The sequence below is a fragment of the Oncorhynchus keta genome, chromosome 36, assembly GCF_023373465.1.
Source record: "Oncorhynchus keta strain PuntledgeMale-10-30-2019 chromosome 36, Oket_V2, whole genome shotgun sequence".
Taxonomy (NCBI): Eukaryota; Metazoa; Chordata; class Actinopteri; order Salmoniformes; family Salmonidae; genus Oncorhynchus; species Oncorhynchus keta.
The window spans coordinates 22,710,176-22,734,985 of record NC_068456.1 but is presented as its reverse complement, the minus strand read 5'-3'; the positions used below and the strand labels follow the sequence as shown (position 1 = coordinate 22,734,985).

The 24,810-nt window shown below is 42.5% G+C and overlaps 1 protein-coding gene across 4 annotated transcripts in view; it reads left to right on the top strand.

Annotated features, from left to right (window-relative positions):
* The window catches only part of LOC118369810 (attractin-like protein 1), a 371,022-nt gene that overhangs the window by 21,434 nt on the left and 324,778 nt on the right, over window positions 1–24,810 (top strand). For all 4 annotated transcript variants that reach the window (XM_052498667.1, XM_052498665.1, XM_052498666.1 and 1 more), the window contains exons 2-3: window positions 23,047–23,130; window positions 23,367–23,480. In XM_052498667.1, the coding sequence (XP_052354627.1) occupies window positions 23,047–23,130; window positions 23,367–23,480 (198 nt within the window). The remainder of the gene's footprint in view (window positions 1–23,046; window positions 23,131–23,366; window positions 23,481–24,810) is intronic.

Here is a 24,810-nt window from a genome sequence, read left to right as displayed (position 1 = left end):
ACATCATCGACTGCATCCTTATGTAACACATGTATCACTAGCCACTTTAACTATGCCACTTTGTTTACTTTGTCTACACACTCATCTCATATGTATATACTGTACTCGATACCATCTACTGTATGCTGCTCTGTACCATCACTCATTCATATATCCTTATGTACATATTCCTTATCCCCTTACACTGTGTATAAGACAGTAGTTTTGGAATTGTTAGTTAGATTACTTGTTGGTTATCACTGCATTGTCGGAACTAGAAGCAGAAGCATTTCGCTACACTCGCATTTAACATCTGCTAACCATGTGTATGCGACAAATAAAATTTGATTTGATTTGATTTGATTTGATTTGATTTGATCTGTAATTTGGCTTCACATGAGTCTTTCTGTATAATGTTAATTTAATTATTAATAGGAAAAAAATTCAAAACAATTAGCTTCGGTTAGTGGAGATGGAGGAGCCTGAAATTAAAACATATTCTTAAAGTACTTTACTTCCTCTTTCAAAATATCATTCGGTGAATTGTGCATGACTCCATCATTTGTAACAAGTTTCAATGCATTTTATTTGGTAGCATTTCTATTTTGAAGATTGAAAAATAATTTGGTGCGTTTTTGACCCATTTTTGAACGTTTTGTCGTATTTGTGCATCTCTGAGCGACGTTCTATTGATTCCTGGAGTTATTTCATGTATTTGAGCTATTCACCATTAATAACTCATCATGCCGGGTGTATTTCTATACTATTCTACTTTTAGTCTATGTCGCTCTGACATTGCTCGTTCCATACATTTATATATTCTTAATTCCATTCCTTTACTTAGATTTGTGTGTATTGGGTAAATGTTGTGAAATTATTTGATATTACTTGTTAGATATTGCTGCACTGTCAGAACTAGAAGCACAAGCATTTCGCTACACCCGCAATAACATCTGCTAAATGTGTATGTGACCAATACAATTTGATTTTGATTTCTGCCCGCTTGAACAGTGAATAGCTCAGATACATGAAAACATGAAATGACCCCGACAATCGATAGAACATCACTCCGAGGTGCATAAATACGACATAACATTCAAAATGGGCGAATCATTCCTTTTAAGTTTGTCAGCTGAAGTGTAGATATAGCACATGTAAAATGTTTTCCCATGTAAGATCTCCAAGGGAGGTGTTACGCACTTCACATCCTTAACCGTTGGTCAGGCCAAGCTGAGTCTCCACAGTGTCTAGGGCGGAATGTTCACTCAGTGTAATGGATCCTGTGTCTCTTTGCTGGAGTTGTTATGGTTTGCCTGGCCATGGTGCATCTCTCTCTCCAGGAACACATGACAACACCAGGCAGTGGAGTGACGGTTCATGTAGAGTTCACAACAAAACCTGTGATTGAACCGAGTGCCCGGGAATTACTACAGCTTTTATGGCTGTTCTTCCTTCACCCCCCCATCTCTTTCTTACTCTCCCCTCTTCCTCTCCCACCCACTCCACCTCTCTCTTCCTGCTGGATGTGTTTAGTTGTTCCTTCTCTCTCCAGCTCCACTGATGACCACTCTCATGAATGTACTGTGGAGTCCACACTCCCCCATTTCAAAATGGCTGCTTATGCAACTGATTTCATAACTCAAGTGTTTGCTGGGTGGTGGTGTGTGGGTGTGGTGATTTAAAGTACAGTGTGGTTTGATTATTTGACTTAATTTGGGTTCTTTGCTTGTGTTCTTCCCTAGGTCTGCTGATGTGGTTTATTTTTCTTAGATGCCTCTCGCTGTGTTCTGACGGCTTAGTTATGCTGGGGGAAGCATTAAGTCGCCAACGTTGTGTGAGAGAGGCTTCATAGCTGTAGAGTTTCGTAAGCGAAGTCTAACAGCTCTCAGAGCTCCCATGTTTCCATTAATGTGGAAATAAATGTAATGCTCCTCCCTGGACTAAACTGTGTGCGTGCATGCACTAATGTATGTGTGTGTTTTACCAGACACCAGTGGGTGGCCCAGGGGGCCCCAGGTTGCATAGCTGCTCCTCTCTCTGCCATGGTCTGTCACTTTTTGGCAGTACCAGATGGGATGTGGTGAGGTTCCCTGTGCTGCTGCACCTGGGGCTGTACAAGATGGAGCCATCAGTAGCACACACAGAAACACAGCCTGTTGAGTGCAGCATCAGAAAGGACATTTTCCATCAGTATTTCTGCCGACATCAGTGTAAAGTGAAAGACAATCAATGCTGACCTGTGTTGAGGTGGTGGCTTTGCATTGTCAAATGCCGTAATCTCATGTTCACTCTATCTACATGAAGAAGCATGAAAATGCTGCTAATATGAGGAGAGTCTCATGCATAAGTCATGAATGGACATTTGTCTTGTAAATGGATTACTGTATGTCAACAATGTGGTCAAACATGACCTTTGACTCTACTTAAAATACCCCCTCGCCTCGGTTGACGGAGCACTAGTCTACTGTTTTATTTTTGGCAGCTCTCTGAATGCCAAACGATTCTGTATTGACATTTCTCAATGTCATGCTATTCCTTTTAGCTTTGATGTCTTGCAAACTCTTGCGTAGTTTCAGACTTTGAATGAGCTTAAAAGGGTAGGTAGCATAAACGTAAGCACATGTAACAAGAATTTTCGTAAGTATACGTATCAAGTCCCAATGCAAAGTTACACCTCACTTTTATATTTTTTTGAGTTATTACATAAAACCGAAGAATGCCAATATATTTTTTGTGGGTTGTGACGTAATCTGGAGTACCCGGCAAACCAGCCTATTCCCAACAATGTAAACTCCCAACAGAAATAACTTCAAATGTATCACTTCAAAGTCAAACAAATCTTTTGCACTCATGAATCCAATAGCGATGTAGTGAGGTAAATCCAAAGTAGATAGATTCCAGAGACCGGAATTGGGAACAGGAGATGAGGGGAGGAGTCAACAGTAAGACAGCGATCGAAGGCTCCAGGCAGATGGAAAGTATCACAACGGCACAGTCAGTCCGCTACTGTAGCTCTCTAGTACTAAGCCAAGGTTGAAAAGTCTGGTATCCTTCTTCACAGAGAACAGGTCATGGTTGTTACATCCCACCTCCTCATGATTGGTAGATTGTAGCTCACCACTGCAGCACTCGAGCGAGCTAACGCAGAGTAGATTCTCCATAGGATATTGAGAAATAGTGCATTGTGGGGAGTTTTGAAGATATCCGGAAATAAGTTAAGAAACATGTAAAAATGCTAAAACCAGTGAAGGCTTCTGAGGGAGGACGGCTCATAATAAAGTCCAGAACAGAGTAAATGGAATGGCCTCAAACACATAGAAACCATGTGTTTGATGTATTTGATACCATTCCGCTCCAGCCATTACCACCAGCCTGTCTTCCCTAATTAATGTGCCACCAACCTACTGTGGCTAAAACATAACTATGTTTGTTGTTATATGTAACCATATCGTGACTAGAACTAAGTTACTTAGTCTTTAACCACACTGTTACTTTGGTGAGTAAAAACTCCTGCTTCCTGCCCTTTAACGCACCAATTAAACCACTTTGACATGTTTGTCCAAGACTCCGCTTTTGTTTGCCTCGAATTGCTGACACCAGTGGTCAACATCTCTCTTTTCACAGAAACAATGTGTTATTCTTTCTTTCTTCCAGTGTCTTGTTTGCTCAGCTCAGGACTTGATTGAGATAGAATTTCTGTTAAATATACTTTATAAATGAATATTGTATGAAGACTGTGTTGGAGCTGCCAGACTGAGTTTATTTTCTAAGGGGTCTGTTGTGTTCCAAGGAGTGTGTGGGGTGCACAGTACGGGTAACCCAGTCCTTTAATGAAATCAGGAGGAGGCTGACAACAGCAGAAGTAATTTCTGTTGGCATGGAGTCCCCTTACAGCTAGCTCTAAGGCTGCGTTTACACAGGCAGCCCAATTCGGGTCTTTTTTCCACTAATTGGTCTTTTGACCAATCACATCAGATATTATTCAAAGCTGATCTGATAGGTCAAAAGACCAATTAGTGAAAAATCGGAATTGGGCTGCCTGTCTAAACACAGCGTAAAAGAGGCCAGAACACAATGGAGTGCTAATGAAGAGCAGATGTGATGGGGCCCACCACCAGGAGGACTGAGTTAGCAGGAGGTGCCTATTAGTCTGGCATTGCTTTAACAGACCGACCCTCCAATCTCAGTTCTCCTCTATGTCTAAACAGAGGTCTAACATTCGGATCCAGAGCCAGTCGTTGTTTAGCTCTTAATGGATTGGGTCAGGTTCCTGTTAGGGAGAACTGATCCTAAATCAGCTGTTCAGGATATAGAGTGACTTGCCTGCAGATGGAGATATCAGTGGTGTGGTCAGCTCTGGAGAAACTGGAAGCAGCTCTCCATCATAGTGTCAGGACACATTGATTTATCTGGCTCTGTGAATGAAACTATTGTCTGTCTGTCTGTCGCTCTCTCTCGAAAGTAGATTTCCAGTGCCTTCAGAAAGTATTCATACCCCTTGACTTATTCCACATTTTGTTGTGTTACAGCCTGAATTGGGGCACCTTAAATTACATTTTGGGAAAAAAAGCCAACTCAGCTCCTTCATTTATTGAATCAGATGGCTCATTCATCACAAAGCCCACTGATATTGCAAACTACTTGAATTACTTTTTCATTGGCAAGATAAGCAAACCTAGGGATGATATGCCAGCAACAAACGCTGACTCTACACATCCAAGTATATCTGACCAAATGATGAAAGACAATAATTGTACTTTTAAATTCCACAAAGTCAGTGTGGAAGAGGTGAAAAAATTATTGTCTATCAACAGTGACAAGCCACCAGGGTCTGACAATCTAGATGGAAAATTACTGAGGATATTAGCAGACGATATTGCAACTCCTATTTGCCACATCGTCAATTTAAGCCTACTAGAGAGCGTGTGCGTACCCTCAGGCATGGAGGGAAGCTAAAGTCATTCTTCTACCCAAGAATAGTAAAGCCCCCTTTATTGGCTCAAATAGCCGACCAATCAGCCTGTTACCAACCCTTAGTAAACTTCTGGAAAAATTGTGTTTGACCATATACAATGCTATTTTACAGTAAACAAATTGACAACAGAATTTCAGCACGCTTATAGGGAGGGACACTCAACAAGCACAGCACTTACACAAATGACTGATGATTGAGAGAAATTGATGATAAAATTATTGTGGGGGCTGTCTTGTTAGACTTCAGTGCAGCTTTTGACATTATTGATCATAGTCTGCTGCTGGAACCACGTATGTGTTATGGCTTTACACCCCCTGCTATAATGTGGATAAAGAGTTACTTGTCTAACAGTACACAGAGGGTGTTCTTTAATGGAGGCCTATCAAATATAATCCAGTTAGAATCAGGAATTCCCCAGGGTAGCTGTTTAGGCCCCTTGCTTTTTAGATTTTTTACTAACGACATGTCACTGACTTTGAGTAAAGCCAGAGTTTATAGAGTTTGTAGATGACTCAACACTATCAACACTGCCTTAACAACACTATCAACAAGGCAGGCCCTAGTTTTGCCGCACTTTGAGTACTGTTCAGTCGTGTGGTCAGGTGCCACTAAAAAGGACTCAGGAAAATTGCAATTAGCTCAGAACAGGGCAGCACGGCTGGCCCTTGGATGTACACAGAGAGCTAATATTAATAATATGCATGTCAATCTCTCCTGGCTGAAAGTGGAGGAGAGGTTGACTTCATCACTACTTTTATTTATGAGTGGTATTGACATGTTGAATGCACCGATCTGTCTGTCTAAACTACTGGCACAGAGCTCGGACACGCATGCATACCCCACAAGACATGACACGAGGTATTTTCACAGTCCCCAAGTCCAGAACAGACTATGGGAGGCACACAGTACTACATAGAGCCATTACTACATGGAACTCTATTCCATATCAAGTAACTGATGCAAGCAGTAAAATGAGATAAAAAAAACACCTCATGGACCAGCGAAGACTGTGAAGCAACACAAACATTGGTACAGACAAATGTGCACATATGCACTATACATACACATGGATTTTGTATGTGGTAGTGGTGGAGTAGGGGCCAGAGGGCAGTGTGTTGTGAAACACAGTGTTTTTTACAACACAGTGTGTTGTGAAATCTGTGAATGTATTGTAATATTTTAAAATTGTATCAACTGCCTTAATTTTGCTGGACCCCAGGAAGAGGAGCTGCTGCTTTGGCATCCATTATACATGGGCATCCAAAATACACGGGGATCCATTATAAATACAAATTCAAAATAGATTAAATAAAATAACAATCTCACCCATCCACACACAATACCCCATAATGACAAGTATTAAAACATTTTTTTAATACAGAAATCTAATCACATCCCCGACTCAATACTTTGTAGAAGCACCTTTTGGCAGCGATAATGGCTGTGAGTCTTTTTGTGTAAGTCTCTTAAGAGCTTTCCACACCTGGATTGTGCAACATTGGCCCATAATTCTTTTAAAAAATCTTCAAGAGTTGTCAAATTGGTTGTTTGTCATTGCTAGACAACCCTTTTCAGGTCTTGCCATAGATTTTCAAGTAGAAAATGTGAATTCACCTCCCAGTGTCTGGTGGAAAGCAGACTGAACCCGGATTCTCTAGGATTCTGCCTGAGCTTACCTCCTTTCCGTTTCTTTTTTATCCTGAAAACTGTCCAGTCCTTAAGGATTACAAGCATACCCATCACATGATGCAGCCACCACTATGCTTGAAAATATGGAATGTCTGCTTTTTTTTCCTACCGATAGGTGCCCTTCTTTGCGAGGCATTGGAAAACCTCCCTGGTATTTGTGGTTGAATCTGTGTTTGAAATTCACTGCTTGACTGAGGGACCTAACAAAAATGTCTATGTGTGGTACAGAGATGAGGTAGTCATTAAAGAATCTGGTTAAACAATATTATTGCACACAGAGTGAGTCCATGCAACTTATTATGTGATGTGTTAAGCAGAGTTTTACTCCTGAATTTATTTAGGCTTGGGTTGAATACTTCTTGACTGAAGACATTTCAGCTTTTCATTTTTCATTCATTTGTAAACATTTTTGAACAACACAATTCCACTTTGACATTATAGGGTATTGTGTGTGTGTGTGTAGGCCAGTGATGACAAATTCTGGCTGTAACACAACTAAATGTGGAAAAATTCAAGAGGTGTGAACTTTCGAAGGCACTGTAATATCCTTCCGGCACAGGGACCTCGTGTGCACGCACTTCAAGAAATAAATAACAAGTCTATATGCCTAATCATAGAATTACGTAGACCTATGTAATCCGTATCCATTTAATAGGATCTTTATGGGCCTAATAGTAAAGATTTGTTTGTTAACTTTAAATGTATTAGCCTACCTTTTGAACATAGCATAAACAGGCTATTTATTTGTCAACTTGACTATAATTAGTAGATACATGCAGCTTCTCTTCTGTCATTACTTGATGCAGCTTCTCTTCTGTCATTACTTGATGCAGCATCTCTTCTGTCATTACTTGATGCAGCTTCTCTTCTGTCATTACTTGTTGCAGCTTCTCTTCTGTCATTACTTGATGCAGCTTCTCTCCTGTCATTACTTGATGCAGCTTCTCTCCTGTCATTACTTGATGCAGCTTCTCTTCTGTCATTACTTGATGCAGCTTCTCTCCTGTCATTACTTGATGCAGCTTCTCTCCTGTCTACTTGATGAGGCTTCTCTCCTGTCATTACTTGATGAGGCTTCTCTCCTGTCATTACTTGGTGAAGCTTCTCTCCTGTCATTACTTGATGCAGCTTCTCTTCTGTCATTACTTTATGCGGCTTCTCTCCTGTCATTACTTGATGCGGCTTCTCTCCTGTCATTACTTGGTGAGGCTTCTCTTCTGTCATTACTTGATGCGACTTCTCTCCTGTCATTACTTGGTGAAGCTTCTCTTCTGTCATTACTTGATGCGGCTTCTCTCCTGTCATTACTTGGTGAGGCTTCTCTTCTGTCATTACTTGATGCGGCTTCTCTCCTGTCATTACTTGATGCGGCTTCTCTTCAGTCATTACTTGATGCGGCTTCTCTCCTGTCATTACTTGATGCGGCTTCTCTCCTGTCATTACTTGATGCGGCTTCTCTTCAGTCATTACTTGATGCGGCTTCTCTCCTGTCATTACTTGATGCGGCTTCTCTTCAGTCATTACTTGATGCGGCTTCTCTCCTGTCATTACTTGATGCGGCTTCTCTTGTCATTACTTGATGCGGCTTCTCTCCTGTCATTACTTGATGCGGCTTCTCTTCTGTCATTACTTGATGCAGCTTCTCTTCTGTCATTACTTGATGCAGCTTCTCTTCTGTCATTACTTGATGCAGCTTCTCTTCTGTCATTACTTGATGCAGCTTCTCTTCTGTCATTACTTGATGCAGCTTCTCTTCTGTCATTACTTGATGCAGCTTCTCTTCTGTCATTACTTGATGCAGCTTCTCTCCTGTCATTACTTGGTGAGGCTTCTCTTCTGTCATTACTTGATGCAGCTTCTCTTACTGTCATTACTTGATGCGGATTCTCTCCTGTCATTACTTGATGCGGCTTCTCGTCTGTCATTACTTGATGCAGCTTCTCTTCTGTCATTACTTGATGCAGCTTCTCTTCTGTCATTACTTGATGCGGCTACTCTCCTGTCATTACTTGATGCTCGTCTAGAATATTAAATAAAAGCCTTGCTCGCCAGAATGTCATAAATCCAATGCATCATCAATAACCTAGTTGACATCGAGAACAAAAGTTCTCTTTCATTTCTGCTTCTCTCACGGAGCGAGGACGTTTAGGGTCCAGGGAGATTTCCAAATGACATTTAAGGAAGGAAATGAAAAGCTTTGAAAATGATCCAGCATGTTTCTGATAGTATTTTAGTTAGTCTTGGATGCAAATATTACGTGGTTGAAAATGAAATACTGTCAGCTTTTAATGTCACTGAAAGAAATGGCAATTTAGGCTACACAACAGGTCCCTAAACTCGCATTAGCATTCTCTCAAAATATAGAATAAAAAAACAACAACTTTTATTTAACTAGGCAAGTACGTTACTTAAGAATTATTTACAATGACAGCCAAACCCGGACGACGCTGGGCCAACTGTGCGCCGCCCTATGGGACTCCCAATCACGGTCGGTAGTGATACAGCCTGGATTCAAACCAGGGTGTCTGTAGTGACGCCTCAAGCACTGAGATGCAGTGCCTTTACACCGCTGCGCCACTCAAAAGCCCTGAGAATATGCTGAAAGATAGAAATCATATTTCTATACTTCTCTTCCCGAGACAAAATTCACATTTTTGTCTATAATTTTACTTCGAGGAACACTTAATTCTGCAGGAGTTAATATTAGAATAGGCTATTGTGAGGACTACATTCAGTGTCCAGACTTCAGTTACTATTCCAACTATTAGGCTACTCCACTCTAAAGTAATTCCAACATCCATACAGTGCCATTTGATAAATGCAATGAATCATCACGTACAAAACACAAATCTAATATTCTGTGCTTGTCATTCATTAGGCCTACACAAGTCTTGTAACCTAGGCTGCACTGCTGTCCTCGTTCCTCTCGGTCTCCGCCACTCATCTCTTCCTTGTGGAACCACACTGCATTTTGGAGCATATTCCTCAAGTTTGCAAGTCTATTTGCACATTTTTGGTAATGATACATAGAGTCCAAGAAACTATAGGTTATTACACTATGTTTAATTGCTGTGCCGTAAAAACATGCTCGTGCGGCATAGTCGATTTCCGCGCTTATAAACCCAGGGTCGTTAAAATACTGTTAAACTACACAAGGCTTTTAAGTTAGACCTTCCTATGTAATTGTTCCACTGTGGGCTGGGTGTAAACTGTGGGTAATAATAGTAGTAGTACTATAATGAATGGTCTATTTCTGCTCTCACACAGACCATCCAACGTCATCACACACACACTCACACACCCTACCTGGGGCGGCAGGTAGCCTAGTGGTTAGAGTGTTGGGCCAGTAACCGAAAGGTTGCTGGATCGAATCCCTGAGCTGACAAGGTAAAAATCTGTCGTTCTGCCCCTGAACAAGGCAGTTAACCCTCGGCCATCATTGTAAAGAATGATTTGATCTTAACTGACATGCCTAGTTAAATAAAGGCAAAATATATAACCTCTGTTCATTTTTCTGGATTATGTGTGTGTTGTTATTGTAGCACTAGATATTACTGCATTGTTTATGTCTTCACAATCACGCCTGCATCATCAGTGAATTGGTAGAGCAGCATTTAAAGTCTGGTGGGCTCTGTCTCACTCACACCAATGCAAACACACACATGCACGCACACACACACACACACACACACACACAAGAAAAAAAAAGCAGGCACGCATTAGCCTAATTTGGCTTTCAGTTCATTTACAACCTATTTGCCGTGTTGTGACTATACAGTATATCACTATAAACATATTTGTTGTCTCATGCACAGTCTGAACCACTCTGCCACTGAGGAATTTTACCCACTAATCACCACTGCAAAGCTTTCGGTTTTAGTTTTCTATTCTCAAGCTGTATTCTACTTCCACTTCTTCTGAATGTTTTTCACTTTGTTGGTAATTGGATTCAGCAGCATCTCAGTCTTGTTCTTTTCTCTGGCAGTTGGACATATTGGTAATATTAATGAGGAAAGTGAGGCCTGTGGGATGAGCCTCATCTCATCCCTGTCAGCCATGGATCCCACCGCTGACACCAACCCTTCACACACTGGATCAGATGGGATTTACGGGGTCCTGGAAAGCCTGTGATTGTCTGGTGCTTAGTTTAGATTTCACTGTCCAGATAAGAGAGGGCTACTCTGATTTGGGTGGTGGTACCCCACATGCCATATTTCCACCTGAGCAGAGGCTATATAGGGTTGCAGTTAGTTTTTATCCACTTTACACAGGTGAAGGTTTGAAGTTTGCTGTGGAAATCTGATGTCAGCTATCATTGAATCAGAGGCTTGTGGGTGTAGTGATGTTGCCAGAATGGAGGAGGATGTGAACTTGTTCAGCTGAACACTCATATGTTCTTATAAGAGAGTGATGGAGGTGTTTTCGGAAAAGCACACTGTCTAGGAACCCATAGATTCAGATAGCTATTTGATCATACGATTTCTGAGAACCCTGGTTTTAGTGTCATGCGTGACATTCTAGAAAGTCCCACAGAAAAACCTCTGGCGATGAGATAAGATTCACTAATCACCTGCTTTTACAAGGAACTTGTTTTCTCTGTGAGCAAGTACAGTATTTCACACTAGTGTCCAGGAATGGTGTTCTTCAGAGGAAATGCAGGGAGGGCTATTTTTATATTGTGAATATATGAATAACACTGCAACGTCTTAGAGGCTGGAAGCTCAGAAGAGAAGTCATTGTGTTCTCATGTGTATCAAACACCTTTTTCATGTTTATACGTGTATGTGTGTGTGTGCGTGATGGCGACAGGCATGCCTGTGCTCATCACATTCCCGCTCATGTTCAAGCCCTGCTCCCTCGAATGCTCAAATTCATTTGGCTAAGACTTGCCCCTGTTTTTCTTGAGATTTGAACGTTGTATAAACGCAGATCATTGCTATCCATATTGCTATGATGTCGCTGAGTTATCTGCGTAACTCCAGTCTATATTCCTTCAGTATGTGGTGAATTTATTTTGAGTGTCAACTTTGATGTATTGGTTACGGCTTTTCAGAGCTCCGCTCGTTCACACGCGCGTTCTGTACATGCGCGTACTCTCGTGGTTGCTGGAGAAGCACGTGCCACTTGTTCCCGCGGTTTCTTTCCTTGTGTCAATTGATTGTTTTGTTTATTGAGATCTCTGCCACTTCAAAATGTACCGACGAAAATTAGAAATGTAATGTTGTGAAGATTATTCATCTGCTCTAGACATACTATATTTTCCTGCAGATCTGTGACCATTCAGCAGCCTGTCTTTCTTTTTTTATACCATAAACTTGTTTTGAATATTCACAAGCTTTCATTTGACGAAATGCAGTACCTCTGTTTGACTGCATCATGTGCTTCATGCTTTCCACAACACTCAATTGGGTTTCTCTGAGATTTCACACTGACATACAAGGGTATTGGTTCAGGCAGAGGGTGTATGGAGGGGCTGGTTAGATACGATTCTATTAACTTTAGCCTGACCTTATTTTAGAAAAGAATGTAAAAGCGATGTGATTTCTGTTCCCGGGGTCTGCCGATGAATGAATTGCTGGTGTGACGCTGCTGGACCGTGAAGAGGTGTTGGAGACGTACAAACATCAATCTCTTTTCTTACAGTTCCATTTACTCTATCCTTCATGATTTTTATTCCTAATAAAGGATGGTCAAGGTTATTTACACCGGGTTATTCTTCTCCCCATTGTTTTCACTCTGAGAGACACACACACACACATGCTCACACACTCGCGCACACACTCAAAATCATGCAGTGATTATGATAATATTCTCCCTCAATCTTCACCCCCTTACAATGCTGATTTATCATACAGTATGTACACACACATTGTCCCTGTCAGCGGGAGCGTGATAACAGTTCTGTCCATCCCCCACTAGCAGATAGCCAAAGGACCACTGCGCCTGTACCTGTGTGTATGAGGGAACAAGGCAGCAGTCACCCATTGGGTAAATGATTCATTTATCATTGTCTATTCGCAGGGATGCAATAGCCTGGGGGAGATGGGTGTTTTGTGTGCGTCGTATGCAGCTACAGTACCACATCTCTTTAAAGGCTACGCTACAGTGAGGGAGTGGTCCTGCTCTGTCCCCAAAGAAAACAGTTGTCTTTAACACTGTATTGAGGACATTGTGTAACACTTGAGAGATGAGGTCACTGTCAGCTGACTGGGAACTGTCACTAAGCTCTTTGTCCACTATGCTAGAGCTGTGTTTGTGTGTGTGTGTGTGCATGCTTATACTTACCCTTGTGCTTTGTGTGAATGTTTTCACAATCTTGGGCCCTCTCTTTATGTTGAAGAACGCATTTTCTGTTATCCTGAGTTTGGAGTGTTGTTATTGGTCGAACAACAGAGGGTCACATGACTGTGTGCTTTATTGACACCTCATGATGATTGCAGAGTCACCAAATATGTAACTATGTGCATCTGCCTATCAGTTCTCTGTATTCATTGTTTACAGAGAAATTTTAAGAATTTAATTCATCTAAGGAATGGTTGCTCCTGTTTTTCCATATAGTAAATCTCTCCAGTTACTGCTTGCAGAAATCAAAAGAACAAAAACCTCCCACATAGTCTCATTTGACACTTTATTCTCTGTATATTTTCCTCACTTGAAACTGGACTGTGGACCTGCACTTCCTCCATCTGATCAGACTAGGTCTAGATTGTATCAGCATTCAGGGGTCTCTCTCTGATACCCTTACACTCTAGCACCTGGCTGTAGGAAGGAGGTTATCTGACTGGTCCTGTTCACCACTTCTCTCCTCTTCTCCCATGCAGTCTCTCTCGACTCATTGAATTTGATTGAGAGCCCTTGTGCAGAGTGGGAGCAAGGCTTTGATCTGCTCCTAGCAGACAGTCAGGTCAGTGAGAGCTCTTTGAGAGGGACAGGAGTGCTCAGGACCCTGAACACAGCCCACGAGAGAAGAAACATGAGACTGCTCAGACTCCTTTACTTCCAGCTGTATGTTGGTTGTAGCAGAGGATGAGTACTGTAGATGGAAATCTGCTCATCATGAAAACATTGCTAAGTTTGTTCAGTTAGGAAAGTAGGAGAGAAGGCAGTCTGACTCAGCGAGAGCAGAGAGCAGAGAGTTGGGTGTGAAAGAACGGTGAGGTCACAGGATGTTGTAGGAGGAACCAGGATAGTCCTTCTGCAGGATGCTTTTCTCCAACGAACAGTGCCTTTCATATTGGACTAGAGTTGTGTTGACTAGAGGTCAGATAGATCAGCATATGTACAGTGGGACTAAAAGTATTTAGTCAGCCACCAATTGTGCAAGTTCTCCCACTTAAAAAGATGAGACAGGCCTGTAATTTTCATCATAGGTACACTTCAACTATGACAGACAAAATGAGAAAAATAAAATCCAGAAAATCACATTGTAGGATTTTTAATGAATTTATACGCAAATTATGGTGGAAAATAAGTATTTGGTCACCTACAAACAATCCCTCGATCTTGGGCTCCACACAAGATCTCACCCCGGGGGGTCAAAATGATCATAAGAATGGTGAGCAAAAATCCCAGAACCACACGGGGGGACCTAGTGAATGACCTGCAGAGAGCTGGGACCAAAGTAACAAAGCCTACCATTAGTAACACACTACGCCGCCAGGGACTCAAATCCTGCAGTGCGAGACGTGTCCCCCTGCTTAAGACAGTACATGCCCAGGCCCGTCTGAAGTTTGCTAGAGAGCATTTGGATGATCCAGAAGAAGATTGGGAGAATGTCATATGGTCAGATGAAACCAAAATATACATTTTTGGTAAAAACTTAACTCGTCGTGTTTGGAGGACAAAGAATGCTGAGTTGCATCCAAAGAACACCATACCTACTGTGAAGCATGGGGGTGGAAACATCATGCTTTGGGGCTGTTTTTCTGCAAAGGGACCAGGATGACTGATCCGTGTAAAGGAAAGAATGAATGGGGCCATGTATCGTGAGATTTTGAGTGAAAACCTCCTTCCATCAGCAAGGGCATTGAATATGAAACGTGGCTGGGTCTTTCAGCATGACAATGATCCCAAACACACCGCCCGGGCAACGAAGGAGTGGCTTCGTAAGAAGCATTTCAAGGTCCTGGAGTGGCCTAGCCAGTCTCCAGATCTCAACCCCATAGAAAATATTTGGAGGGAGTTGAAGGTCCGTGTTGTCCAGCAACAGCCCCAAAACATCACTGCTCTAGAGGAGATCTGCATGGAGGAATGGGCCAAAATACCAACAACAGTGTGTGAAAACCTTGTGAAGACATACAGAAAACGTTTGACCTCTGTCAACAAAGGGTATATAACAAAGTATTGAGATAAACTTTTGTTATTGACCAAATACTTATTTTCCACCATAATTTGCAAATACATTTTCTGGATTTTCTGGATTTTTTTCCTCATTTTGTCTTTCATAGTTGAAGTGTACCTATGATGAAAATTACAGTCCTCTCATCTTTTTAAGTGGGGGAACTTGCACAATTGGTGGCTGATTAAATACCTTTTTGCCCCACTGTAATTGCTGGGGTTTCACTATTTTAGAGGGCTATGATAGACAATGTCTTGTCCTTCCCTGTCCTCTTCTGCAATACATGCAGGAGAGAGAGAGAGAGAGAGAGAGAGAGAGACACACACACACACACACACACACATAGAGAGACACACACACACACACACAGAGACACACACACATAGAGAGACACACACACACACACACACACACACATAGAGAGACACACACACACACACACAGAGAGACACACACACACACACACACACAGAGAGAGACACACACACACACACACACACACACACACATAGAGAGAGAGACACACACACACACATAGAGAGAGAGACACACACACACACATAGAGAGAGAGACACACACACACACATAGAGAGAGAGACACACACACACACATAGAGAGAGAGACACACACACACATAGAGAGAGAGAGACACACACACACACACATAGAGAGAGACACACACACACACACACATAGAGAGACACACACACACACATAGAGAGAGACACACACACATACATAGAGAGAGACACATACATAGAGAGAGAGAGAGAGAGACTAGTCTTACGTGTCAAGGGATTCACCGCTCCGGCCACTGTACATCTGTCTGCTACACATGATCAATTATTCACTCAGAGGAGATGAATATTTGAAAACGGTTTACTCGCCTTCCATACCTCCCCTCCTGTCTGCCTTTTACTGCGTCTGCTCTTGTGGAATTCCAAAAGAGGAGCAGGAGCAATTTGTTTAAAGCTCGTCTCCCTGTGTTGGATGGGAGAGCGAGAGTGCTGTCTCACTGGGAACAGACGTCATTCCAATGTCTGATTTTGATTCAAATGTTGGTTGAGTTGTCAACTAGCGTGAATTCAACAACAAATGTCATGTCACTGGATTTGGATTGAACATTGGGTGAAAAAAGTAGGAAATTCTCTTACATTGACTTTCAATTTCAATCAGTTGTCCACGTTGATTCAAAGTCATCACATTACATTTTTTGGTGAAAGAAAATGGCGTTGCTTCAACCAGTTTCTGCCCAGTGGGATGATGTTGGTCATACTGGACCCTGCTAAACAGTGTGCTGCTGGCCTAGTCTTCTAAAGCTACCTCACTGTGCATCTCGCTGTTCACGGTGTCATGCAGTTTTGCGTGTGCATTTTGAGTGGCTCTGGTTTTCTAAGGGTTGGCAAAATAAACGAATGGACCTGCACGCTCCGCCCACAGTTGAGGCCCGAGTCTACTTCTAGTAGCGTTTGATGCTCACAGGGTTCAGACCACTCTTGGCGATATGTGGTCAGACTGGCGCATCGCGGAAGTCTAAAAAGACGGTCCTTCAAAGGCTCTTTATGAAATGATGGATGAAACCGTCCATGTGCTTGTCCAGGTTTAACACTGCAGGAAAGAACACAGGCCTATTCATTTACTGTTAGATTTGTCATTCTACTCGTCACAGTCTGTATCCTGCATGGAAGACAGGATGTATTGGACCTTTTGATGTCTCCGGCATGGCTGCAGGTGGTCAGTAATATATTCCTCCCAGGCTCCGAGTAGAAAACACACACCTACACAATATCTCTTTCCCACAGACTGACATTGGACCAATCGGATAAGATTTTCATCTGAAAATATGAGCTTGTTGGTTGTAGTCCGCTTGAATGGGTAAGAGCTGTGTCGTACGACAATCTGAGCTCTTGCCTTTCAGATGAATATTTATATTCCAATCCCTGGGATTAATGAGAGAGAGAGAGAGAGAGAGAGAGAGAGAGAGAGAGAGAGAGAGAGAGAGAGAGAGAGAGAGAGAGAGAGAGAGAGAGAGAGAGAGAGAGAGAGAGAGAGAGAGAGAGAGAGAGAGAGAGAGAGAGAGAGAGAGAGAGAGAGAGAGAGAGAGAGAGAGAGAGAGAGAGAGAGAGAGAGAGAGAGAGAGAGAGAGAGAGAGAGAGAGAGAGAGAGAGAGAGAGAGAGAGAGAGAGAGAGAGAGAGAGAGAGAGAGAGAGAGAGAGAGAGAGAGAGAGAGAGAGAGAGAGAGAGAGAATAACGAGAGAGAAAGAGAGAGAGAGAGAGAATAACGAGAGTGAAAGAGAGCAAGAACGAGAGAGAGACGCAAACATAACCTGGTGACTCACTCACATGGCCATGTTCATGTTTTCCTGCACCGGATGTAGCCAACCCGGTTCCCCTTCTATATTGGTGGTATTTGGAAGCATGCCTCCTAGGAGTCAGGTTGGGCTGCAATCTGTCTGTTTTAATCACATGGAGGCATCACGTTCGGCCCTCTAGGGTCCTGATCCAACTCTGGTCATGAGTGGTGTAATGTAGCGTTGTTTGTCTTGGCCTGGCTCAGACAGCCTGTGCATAGTGTCTTTGTGTCTGTCTGTCTTTGTGTCTGTCTGTCTCTCTTTCTCTGTGTGTGTGTGTGTGTGTGTGTTCCCCTGCCTATCCCTGCCACAGGCCCTGACCTGGTTGTCCTGAATGCCAGATGGGTTATACTGTCTGTAATCAGCACTTAGCTCCCAGCTCAGACACGCAAAGCAACGCAACGCAATGCAGCTTAGTTTGGGTTTTTGCTAGTGTAGTCTGTCTCTCTGTCTGACCCTCTCTCTGTCTTTCTGTCTGACTCTCTCTCGGTCTGTCTCTGTCTTTCTGTCTGACTCTCTCTGTTTGACTCACTCTGTCTCTCTGTCTGACTCTCTGTCTGACTGTCTCTGACATTCTCTCTGTCTGTCTGGGTCTACCTGACTCTCTCTCTGTCTGACTGTCTCTGACTCTCTCTCTGTCTGTCTGGGTCTACCTGACTCTCTGTCTGTCTGACTCTCCCTCCTTTTAATTCCCTGGAGATGCCTCTAAAAATGATGTATTATTAATAATAATAAGTCAATTCCGTGTTATATTCCCATCTGTCACTTAGTTCCACTTGGTAGTGAGTTGGTTGACTTGGTTCCATGCTGAATGTACTCTCTGCATCAGGGATGGGCAACTCCTCGTGGGCCGGAGTGGTGTCATACCTTTCCCCCATCCCTAGCAAACACGGCTAATTAAACTAATTGCATTTTAAACGGAAGATCAAGATTAGTTGATTATTGGAGTCAGGTGTGTTCGCTGTTGCCCTGGGCATAAGAGACACCAATCAGGCCACAGAGGACTGGAGTTGCCTATCCATGCCCTGCATGATTCCAGAGCACTTCTCTTAATGCATTCTTCTGTGCATTAAGGTTGTTGAAAGGTCATTGTTGTCATCTACATGACACGTGGCATAAGGTCACTGCTGATGTGTGACTAAGAGACAGTCGCTGCCCCCCCGTCACACACGCACACAGATATGTTTGTTTTACTCTCCTTGAAGTGACCAAACAATTGATTCTCATTCAAAATCCTATTTACCCTAACCCTTAACCTAGCCCTAAACTTGACCTTAATCCCAAAACCCTAATTCTAACCCTAAGACCTACACTTAAAATAGCCTTCTTCCTTGTGGGGACCAGCAAAATGTTCCTTGTTTTACTTCTGGTCCCTACAAGGATAGTAAAACACACACACAGACACAGATACAGTGTTGTTGGAGGGTTTGTTGTCAAGGCTGATACCAGGAAGTGATGTGGCTGGTTGCCAGTGTGACCACAGTGTCCCAGACTCCCAGCAGTGACAATAATATATCAGATAATGGTGACTTGTGCTTTGTTTACCCCATGTCAATATCCTGAAGACATCAGCTCATGGCTCTCCTTCAGTAGTCTTCCATTTTGTCCCATTACGTCAGGGTGACCAGAGAATAGCATGGTCTAATAGTCTCTGTGTGGCTGTAGATGGAGGTGTTGTCCAGTAAACAAGACCGATGCTTTCTGAATGGGAGAGCTAATGATTTCCTATAACACTTGTGGTTTCAGTGTAATTGGTTGAGATGGACGTTGGGATTCTTTTTCAGTTAAGGACCCCTTAAAGCAGACACATATCTGTCCCTCAATTCCCCATTTGAGATGAGGAAGGCTGTCAATGTGGCCACATTTAGAGAACGCCAATGCACACACAAACAGACGCTCTCGCTCACCCGCACACACACACACACACACACACACACACACACACACACACACACACACACACACACACACACACACACACACACACACACACACACACACACACACACACACACACACACACACACACACACACACCCCTAAACACATTTACATAATTTATCAGGTGTTCTTATCCAGATCAACTTACAGGAGCAATTAGGGTTGAATGCTCAAGGGCACAGCGATAGGTTTTTCACCTAGTCGGCTCGGGATTCGAACCAGCGACCTTTCGGTTATTGACCCAACGCTCACATCACCGTGATTCAGCTACTGTACATTTCCTGTGACAGGAAGCCTTCCTGCCACACCTCAGACAATACTATTTGACAGGAAATGTACAGTAGCTGAATCACGGCGATGTGCTCATATGCAAGCCATTGCTAACTCGCGTTAGCGTAATGACTGAAAGTCTATGCGAACAACATGCATACTGTTCCCATACACTTCCAGTCGTTGGGCTAACGCTAGTAAGCGTTTACTCTAACGCTAGTTAGCAACTTCCTACATACTGCATGCAGAGACATAAAATGGTATCGATGAGTTCATCTGACTATATGGGTAAGTAGAAAAAAGGCTTAATTCACAAAATCTCGCACTGTCCATTTAAAGCCCCGCCTCAGAGGAAGTTGCCGCACCTATTTCGAGTAATTCCTGTCCTAGAGCGGAAATTCACGTTTAGGTTCCAAATCAAATCAAATTTATTTATATAGCCCTTCGTACATCAGCTGATATCTCAAAATGCTGTACAGAAACCCAGCCTAAAACCCCAAACAGCAAGCAATGCAGGTGTAGAAGCACCTGCTCAAAGACTGACGCATGCTGCTAATACATATTCAGGAATTGGGAGTGGGAACATTGTGGTGTAGTAGAGAAATAACAACATTTTGGCCACTGACTGACAGGTGTCAGTGTAACTAGCTAGCATGATAACTTTAATTAGCTAGCTATGGTTATGTCAGCACCATTTCAGACTACTATAATAATTAAGACTGTCATAATAATTATTTCAGAAAAAGACTAGCAACCTACCTGTCAAGAAATGAGTCTCAGCTAAGCCTATACCAGTTGTTGACGTTGTCTGACTCTTGCCATTTGACAGTGGGTGAAAAAGTACTCAATTGTCATACCTGAGTAAATGTAAAGATAACTTCATAGAAAATGACTCAAGTAAAAGTCACCCAGTAAAATACTGTGTGTAAAAGTCTAAAGGTATTTGGTTTTAAATGTACTTAAGTATCAAAAGTAAATGGAACTTTTAAAATGTACTGAAGTATCAAAAGTACAAGTATAAACCATTTCAAATTCCGTATATTAAGCAAACCAGACGGGACAATTTTCTTTTTTTTTTTTTTACGGATAGCCAGTGGCACACTCCGACACTCACGCAGACATCATTTAAAAACGAAGCATTTGTGTTTCGTGAGTCCGCCAGATCAGAGGCAGTAGAGATGACCAGGGATGTTCTCTTGATAAGTGCGTGATTTTGACCGTTTTCATGTCAAAATGTAACGAGTACTTTTGGGTGTCAGGAAAATGTGTGGAGTAAAAAGTACATTATTTTAATTAGGAATGTAGTAAAGTAATAGTTGGCATAGTGTTATAATAGTGTTGTCTAAATTGCAGCCGCGAATCCGCCATAGAAAAATAAATAATATAACTTCTGGTTGTATGGATGGCCTAACTAGTGATTGGGTTGTAGTGTTTTATTAAATTAATGTGCATGTTTTTTTTGCATGGCAAGGTGTCCTGTGAGGGTGGAGATTTCTATTTAGGATCAATGGAATGGTTGAAAATGAGCAAACCCTGCATCAGGCCGTGCAAAACTAATTTGCCTAAAACGTAGTGGTCAAAACCATTCATCTTGGGGTGACGCGGGGAGCGGGGTTCTAAAATGCAATCATACCACGCAATTTTACAATTTTTATAAAATTGTCACATTTTATTTTTATGCAGACTAGCTCAAAAATAAGTGAAACTTGACAAATAGATTGGGATTGCAAAAACACTTCCCCCCTATTTTAATTTACTCTATAGTAAATTATACTCTACTCTACTCAGCAAACTGGATGCAGTTTATCACAGTGCCATCCGCTTTGTCACTAAAGCACCTTATACCACCCACCACTGCGACTTGTATGCTCTAGTCGGCTGGCCCTCGCTACATATTCGTCGCCAGACCCACTGGCTCCAGGTCATCTACAAGTCCATGCTAGGTAAAGCTCCGCCTTATCTCAGTTCACTGGTCACGATGGCAACACCCATCCGTAGCACGCGCTCCAGCAGGTGTATCTCACTGATCATCCCTAAAGCCAACATCTCATTTGGCCGCCTTTCGTTCCAGTACTTTGCTGCCTGTGACTGGAACGAATTGCAAAAATCGCTGAAGTTGGAGACTTTTTTTTATCTCCCTCACCAACTTCAAACATCTGCTATCTGAGCAGCTAACCGATCGCTGCAGCTGTACATAGTCTATTGGTAAATAGCCCACCCATTTTCACCTACCTCATCCCCACAGTTTTTATTTATTTACTTTTCTGCTCTTTTGCACACCAATATCTCTACCTGTACATGATCATCTGATCATTTGTAATTATTCGCCTACCTCCTCATGCCTTTTGCACACAATGTATATAGACTCCCCTTTTTTTTCTACTGTGTTATTGACTTGTTAATTGTTTACTCCATGTGTAACTCTGTGTTGTCTGTTCACACTGCTATGCTTTATCTTGGCCAGGTCGCAGTTGCAAATGAGAACTTGTTCTCAACTAGCCTACCTGGTTAAATAAAGGTGAAATAAAAAATACAAAAATAAAAAGGTGCCCAAGTGTAGGGTGGTAACTAATTAACACAGCCACAAAGTAATAAACCCGGTCTATTTCTACTTTCTCTTAAAATCTGATTTTAAACCTGACTCTCACATTTAGCCTAACCAGACTGCTAACCTGAGCCTAACCAGACTGCTAACCGTAGCCTAACCAGACTGCTAACCTTAGCCTAACCCAGTGTTTCTCAAACTCTGTCAATGGGACCCCAAGAAGTGCACGTTTTGGTTTTTGCCCTAGCACTACACACGCTACACGCTGATTGAAATAATTAACTAATCATCAAGCTTTGAGGACCGTGTTTGGGAAATGCTGGCCTAACCTTAACCTTAAAGTAAGATCAAAGCTCATTTTTGTTTTCAGGAATTTGTACGATATATAGCCAATTTTGACAATATCTGGCTGTTTTATCTAGTGGAATCCCAAGTGTAGGCTACAGAGAAAAGCTGTTTGGCTCTCAGACGACTCGCAAATAGGAAGAAGTTCCAGCAGTTGTTACTGCTTAATAAACATTGCCATGCTGGTGGGTGTTAACATTGAAATAAAACCCAGCCCTGAAACAAAATGTAGGCTGAAAAGAATTGGCGTGTCATGTCATAGGAAAAGACACGTAAGACTCACGAAAACACCCAAAGTCACACATTCAAATTTGTCACTTGAAGCACAAATACTTCATACTTTGACTAAAATGATAACTTATTGACTAATATTGTTGTGCAAAATTGTTGGTAAGCTCTGGCCATCGTCTTTTAGCTTGAAAAAGTGGATTTATACTGGTATAGGTGTTTAAAAGCACATCAGCATATTAACATTTTTGGAGTGGTTGCAAATATTTAGCAGTGGTGGGCCACCGCTGCTAAATTAATATAGGGGAAACACTGCTATACCCTATACCCTCCCCCATCTATCTTTCCCCATGTTTTAATTGTTGCTTTTCACTCTTTGCCAGGTTAACAGAGCCATCAGGTTCCCTCACAGATGGACCTATCAACTACAAGTACAAGACTAAGTGCACCTGGCTGATCGAGGGCTAGTAAGTAGCTCTTGCTCTCTTTCCTCTCCTCCCTCCTATCTCTGTTCATACCCTCTTCTATCTATATTCTGTACAGTATGTATTCATTCTTAGACTGATTTGTTATTGTTCAGCAGTCTTCGTGTTAAACTCTTTGCCAAATGTAAAGACTCCTGGTCATCATGGGCAGTGTTGTAGTTACTCCTGCAGCCCAATAGCTACCCATTTTAAACCATGGTCTATGTTCTGTCCCCCAGCCCAAACGCTGTGCTCAGGTTGCGCTTTAACCATTTTGCCACGGAATGTAGCTGGGACCACATGTACATCTACGATGGAGACTCCATCTATGCACCTCTGGTTGCAGTATTCAGGTGAGGTCATCATGCTGTATGCATGTACATACGTGTGTACTCTCTAGTATGCAGTCAACTGTGCATGCACGAACACCAAATACTGTATACCTCAAACCTAGCTGGGCGGATCACATGCCACTAAATAGAATCCACACAGTGATGATTCAGAATACTGGCTAGCTGAAGAGGAATTGTTCTCTCTCTTTCCATTATAGGTAACGAGTGGGTGTTATCCACGAATCAATGGATTAATATAAAATATGAACGCAACATGTAAAGTGTTGGTCCGATGTTTCATGAGCTGAAATAAAACATTCCAGAAATGTTCCATATGGACAAAAAGCTTATTTCTTTCAAATGTGCACAGATTTAACATCCCTGTTTGTGAGCATTTCATCTTTGCCAAGATAATCCATCCTCCTGATAGGTGTAGCATATCAAGAAGCTGATTTAAACAGCATGATAATTACACAGGTGCACCTTGTGCTGGGGACAATAAAAGGCCAATCTAAAATGTGCAGTTTTCACACAACACAATTCCACAGATGTCTCAAGTTTTGAGTGAGTGTGCAATTGGCATGCTGAATGGAGGAATGTCCACCAGAGCTGATACCAGAGAATTAAATGTTAATTTCTCTACCATAAGCCACCTTCAACGTCATTTTAGAGAATCTGGCAGTACATCCAACCGGCCTCAACCTCGGACCACATGTAACCACGCCAGCCCAAGACCTCCACATCCGGCCTCTTCACCTGCGGGATTGTCTGAAACCAGCCACCTGGACAACTGATGAAACTGTGGGTTTGGACAGCTGATGAAACTGTGGGTTTGCACAACCAAAGAATTTCTGCAATAACCGGGGAAGCTCATTTGAATGTTTGTCGTCCTCACCGACTTCAGTGGGCAAATGCTCACCTTCGATGGCCACTGGGACGCTGGAGAAGTCTGCTCATCACAGATGAATGCTGGTATCAACCGTACTGGGCAGATAGCAGATAGTGTGCATGGCGTAGTGTGGGCGAGCGGTTTTCTGGTGTAAACGTTGTCAACAGAGTGCCCATGGTAGCGGTTGGGTTACTGTATAGGCAGGCATGAGCTACGGACAACGAGCGCAATTGCATTTTATCGACGGCAATTTGAATGCACAGGGATACCGTGATGAGATCCCGAGGCCCATTGTTGTGCCATTCATCCACTGCCATCATCTCATGTTACAGCATGGTCGCAAGGATCTACACAATTTGTGGAAGCTGAAAATGTTCTTCCATGGCCTGCATACTCATCAGACATGTCACCAATTGAGCATGTTTGGGATGCTCTGGATCGACCTGTACGACAGCGTGTTCC